General features: G+C 45.6%; 1 protein-coding gene across 1 annotated transcript; it reads right to left on the minus strand.

Annotated features, from left to right (window-relative positions):
• Positions 1 to 304: 304 nt before the first annotated feature.
• LOC130399395 (histone H4-like) lies at positions 305 to 619 on the minus strand (the record flags this gene model as incomplete). The annotated part of the gene is made up of 1 exon (XM_056604983.1): positions 305 to 619. A coding segment is annotated over one exon (306 nt), but the record flags the coding sequence as incomplete, so codon positions are not given.
• Between the last annotated feature and the right edge of the window lie 5,078 nt (positions 620 to 5,697).

Raw genomic sequence — 5,697 nt, forward strand, 5'->3', positions numbered from 1 at the left:
ATTGTTTACATTCACATTAATTCAAAACATCTCCTGATGTATGATGGCTATTTAAAAAGATGTACTGCCTATGTGTTGTGGATTGATTTATGCGTCTAAATGAGAATTTGTTTAAAAGCAGTAGGCTATGACTATTTAGAAAAATAAGTTCTGACTGGAGGCATTAAAAAGCCTCCAGTCAGTGTCAAGTAGCACATACCGATGTGCTACTTGACACATCGGTATATTAATAGGACCATAGTCGGAAGCTTCTCAAATTAATTTGGGTTGCTCTAAAAAGAGCCTTTGGATTTAAAGTTGTTTGAAGTCTGGTTTAACCGCCGAAGCCGTACAGGGTGCGTCCCTGCCTCTTCAGGGCATAGACAACATCCATGGCGGTGACGGTCTTCCTCTTGGCGTGCCCGGGGTAGGTGACGGTATCACGGATCACGTTCTCCAGGAACACCTTGAGGACACCGCGGGTCTCCTCGTAGATGAGGCCAGAGATACGCTTCACACCGCCACGACGAGCCAGACGGCGAATGGCGGGCATGGTGATACTCTGGATGTTATTACGCAGCACTTTACGGTGACGCTTGGTGCCTCCTTTTCCAAGCCCCTTTCCACCTTTGTTTTTTAATACATTTTATTTAAATTATGCATGAGCAAACCGCTAAAATAGTACCTACTTTTTCGTATTCAATTCTGTTTTGTGATACCTAACAACTTTCCATACAATCAAGAGTTTAAATCTTTATTACCAACAAGCAAATTGAACAAATCCGTTGGAAAATAAACCCTGCAACCTTTAAAGTTGTAATGTTGATTGATGACCGACTTCCACAATCGTTTGAGAATGAGAACAGGGGAGGAGCTGAGTCTGAAAGACTCATCAGAGAACCTTGCATTCCATGATTCGATTCACTGCTACCGGAAACTTGACTGAACGAACGATCGAACGATTCTGAACGATTCTTCTTGGCGAACTGACCGACGTGAACTCAATCAAGGAAAATAACCATCCCTAGCCCTCAACTGGTGGGGCTGTTGGCTTTCATGCAAGTGGGTGGTGGATAAGTAGGGGTGTAACGGTACACGTATTTGTACCGAACCGTCACGGTACAGGCACTTCGGTGCGGTTACAGAGGTGTACCGCGGTTCGTAAATGTGGCGTACATAGCGTTAATATGGTGAATGTAAAGGCTTGTTTTGCAATACGGAATTTAAAACTTGAAGTCTGAGTTCCACCCGGACCGTTTAGCCAAAGTAATGTAGCGACCCTGGGACAGTTAAATAGTTTGTGTGTTATGTGTTGCATTATATTTCGTTGTCCGTTATGCCAGTTGTTCTATGTGCATGTATTGTAATGTTCTTCTTGTCAATCAGCGTGAGGGCGAATCATTAGGTCAGCTGGGGGAGGGCCTTGGAAGAACAGGAGGGTGGGGGCCTGCACGCGAGTGAGACCGTGTTGGGGGTTGCCGGGGTAACCGGCGTTTGTTTTGGGTAGGTTTTCTGCCGTTGGTTATGACGTTACTGGTTTCAGTGACCTGGTTTTGGTTCATTAAAACTACCTTCAACTACTAATGACTCGACATCATTATGTCACCGGCGTGGTCACTACATTGGTGTCAGAAGTGAAACTATTATTTATTTATTTTTCTCGGTCCTGCTGTGCTCGGCGAGTCGGCTACTCCGACTCCGTAATCCCTTCAGCAGCTCTCAGTCGGGATGTCGGATACGCAATGCAATTGGCCGCCCGATCTATCTTATACAGTATGTATGTTACAAACCATTTAAGCAGTGTTGTAAATACACTTCCAAAGCTTTTCAAATCTTATTTGGTGTTTTATTGGTCCTGGTGCAAAGTAAACAATGTACAAAGTAATTAAGGTACAAAGTCAAACCGAAGAAGTGATTCAGGAAATGATTTTGTTAGGGGACCAATCACAGCCCTTGCCGTCTCCGTTGCGTCGACCAATAGGTCCATGGTTTCGACGCATAGTTAAAAATATTGGATGTGCACGTAAGCTACGGAGAGGGTCTCCGACAGGCTGTCCGGCTATGGATAGGGCTCCCTGTGTCTACTTACAGCACTTTAACATGCACACGCATTTGAAAAGGCGCCATCCAGGTGTTACTATCACCGTTGCTGTGAAAAAAAACAACGAGCTGTACAAACCCAGCTCACTGGGAATTCAGAAACGGAAATGCCATAACAAAGTTTATTGGTGTTTTCAGTGCTGCTTTTTTTTTTTTTTTTTTTTTCCTTAACTATTAACCGTACCGTATCGTACCGTACCGTGACTTAAAAACCGAGGTACGTACCGAACCGTGACTTTTGTGTACCGTTACACCCCTATGGATAAGTGAAGCAGAGCCCTCTCTCTGAATGGTGAAGTGGGGAAATAACAGGCTCAGGACAGGCAGTTTGGCATCATCACCTTTTGCATATTTCTGAATTTTTTATGCTGTTTCACATGCTGCGCTGGTGGTTGTTGCAAAACATAACAAATGATCATGCTTTGCATCCCTGATGCATCTTGAGTGTCCCCTATGGTGAACTGCAACAGTTGAAAATATAAATAGTAAGTTTATTGCTCTATCATTTATAATTATAATATGTTTCCGAATAAACAAAGGTTGCAAATTGGATTTGTAAAGGTCAAAGTCAAGAGTATCATGTTGGAAGTTCCTAGCATATTGAAAAGGTATACATTTTTTAAAGAATCCGATTTTGTGTATTCCTTTTTTTATCTTCTTGGTTCAGGCGTTATCGCTACTGATATAAATTATTTTAATCTGTTACTTTTAATTTAGGACCTTTCTTTCTGTCAACACTGCCACCTTAAGGGCGTGTCACATTTTTTTGTTTTGCCGTGATTGGTCTATTGTACGGAAGTTTGAGCTGGCCAATGAGCAAAGACGTTGCTCGCTATATATACCAGTCGGACGCTGATGTGAGCACTTTGGATCAATTTAAATACTTATTTAACATGTCTGGAAGAGGAAAGACCGGAGGTAAAGCAAGGGCGAAGGCCAAGACCAGGTCATCCCGTGCCGGGCTCCAGTTCCCCGTTGGCCGTGTGCACAGACACATTGAGTAGACTACCAAGGCTTCTGGAAAATGTCAGGACGTGGCAAAGGAGGAATTTAGAGGTCTAGAAGTATAGAGCACGAGACGGAGGTCTAGTGCTCTGGATCTTTCATGGCATCAACTTTCGAATCCCAGTTTGCAAACAATTGGGCTAGGTTGAAATACACAGGTGAAGCAGATCCACCCTCACGGGAGTATGTTGGCAAAGAACTGTTGTTCGAATCCAACCTTTTGTGTGCCCGTGACATACATTCATTCATCGCCCTGCCAAACAGGCGTGAATTTGAACTATGTTTCTACCAGCAAGCTACACTCCGTCGCTTCTTGGAGCAGCATGCTGCCGAGAGTCAGCAGGATAAGTGGAAATTCTGGTCCATTGACTCCTCAGTCAGTATTGGTGTAGTTAACCTCGTGGTTAAGTTCTGGACTGGCCGTGTGTCAGATCATGACGTCGAGGTGTATCTGAATCGATATTGTAGCATACTGCAGAAGCCGTACAAGCCATTAGACCAGTTTGGAATATGGTACGGCATCCGCAAATATAAGGTGGAGCTCAAGCGAGATGCAAACAATCATCTAATGTCTTTGCCCACCTCCGTGTCCCTGGGTCCTTACAACGGCCGACTCCAGTATCCCGGTCAAGAGGTGCGTTGTTTTATTTGCAACAGCACGGACCACCGGGTCAAGGAGTGTCGGGAGGTAAAGTGCTGGAAGTGTGCTTGCCTGGGGCACAAAGCAAATGCCTGCAAAAATGATGCAGAATGCAGTCTATGTGGACAGCGAGGGCACTCGTTTTTCCATTGCCCCCGGAGCTTCAGCAACGTGGCACGGGCACGTAGGAAGTCTCATGCCGAGGAGCAGCAGAGGCAGGTCCTGGCGTTGCTGAGGACCACCAGACCGGAGCCAGCACAAGGTGAAGCCAGCGTTCCACTGACAGCAGTCCAGCGGACGGAGCCCGAGGAGAGGGCACCGGGAGGAGAGGAGATGCGAGGAGGAGTCGAGTCAGCACAGAACGGACGGGAGTTGGCTGACGTCGAGGCGAGGGAACTGCAGATGATGGCTGGAGTGGGACCACAACCGCAGCGGGTGCCTAATAGGAGTGGCCGTGGGAGAGCTCAGAGAGGCTTTTTCGCTGCAGCTGCACTGGCGAGGGATGCAGCCAGCTCCACAGGTGCCCCTGCCCAGGTGGAGAGCCAGCCCAGTCCCTGTGGCCCAGAGTTTGCAGCCGGAGAGGAGACGGAGGAGGCAGTCAGACAGCTGGAGAAGGCTGTCGATGAGATCCTGCCGCCCTGGTCTGACTCCTCAGGCGTCGAGGACTGCGCCGGGATCGGTGAGCAGCGACGGGAGGAGCGAAGTGAGGAGTCGGAGGAGTCGTACGACTCGGCAAGCGAGGAGCCGAGCATCAGAAGCCCGACACTGATGGAGCATCAGATTTTCGGCAGCGACTCGGACTCTAGCGAAGAGGAGGGCCCCCCCCTTCTTTCAGCGGAGTCGACAGGACCCTCACAGGTCAGTGTTTCCCAGAAGAGGCAGACGTCGCCTCTGGTTAGTGAAGAAAAGAAACAGAAGAAATGATTGGCTGGTAAACATCACTTTGTCACCATGACTGTACTTTCCATTATAACCTGTAATGTGAGAGGTATCCAGTCCATAAAGAATAGAGAGACTAAGATGTCTGCTCTCCATAATACAAGTTATGACATTATCTGTGCACAAGAGCTACGGTTAACATCACAGGCTGACGTTGAAGACGTGCGTGCCAGGTGGGAAAAGGGTACTTCCATTGTGTCCAGAGGTTGTGATAAAGCTGATGGAGTAGCTATATTTTTTAAAAGTAATGCAGAAATTATAAAGACAAGAGAAATCATTCCAGGGAGGATTTTATTAGTAGATTGTTTTTATTTAAATTTAAAAATGCGAATTATTAATATATACACTACTCAAGATGCAGCTACTAAAGTGAGGATGTTTAAAAAACTATATGAGCTACTGTTAGTGGGCTTTTACACTGTCCTGAGCGGGGACTTCAACTCGTATACTGAGGCTAATGACAGGATCCCTGTCCCTACGAATCCTCGCAGCAGGAATAGGGAAGGTGATGCTTTGAAAAAAATGAGTGAATCTTGTGGAGTTAAAGATGTTTTTAGAGTGCTGCATCCTTTTGATGTAGGCTATACTCGGTTCGATGCGCGTATCAAAACGAGGATAGACCGGATATACGTGACTGCTGACATTACACCTGTAAGCTATAAGACTCGGGTTTTGGTCAATTCAGACCACCTGGCTGTAATAGCACTTTTAAAATTTGGAAAGACGGAAAAAAAAAGTTTTTGGAAACTAAATGTTAACTGTTTAAAGAACAAGGATGTAATCACTGAATTAAAAAAAGAAGTAGTAGTCACAAAAAGTTTAAAGGTTTTAACCAGGTCCCATGTGGAACTATGGGAAGTTTTAAAAGAACGTCTGAGGTATTTTTTCAAATTTAAATGCAAAATGTTAAACCAGGAGCAAAATGCAAAATACAGCGCACTCATGGCTCGTTTTGTAGATTTGAAAACGAAAGCAAATAAAACGGAGTTGGACACAGAGACTTTGTCCGAAATGGAGATTGAGCTGGCCAAATT

The sequence above is a fragment of the Gadus chalcogrammus genome, chromosome 2 (genome assembly GCF_026213295.1).
Source record: "Gadus chalcogrammus isolate NIFS_2021 chromosome 2, NIFS_Gcha_1.0, whole genome shotgun sequence".
Taxonomy (NCBI): Eukaryota; Metazoa; Chordata; class Actinopteri; order Gadiformes; family Gadidae; genus Gadus; species Gadus chalcogrammus.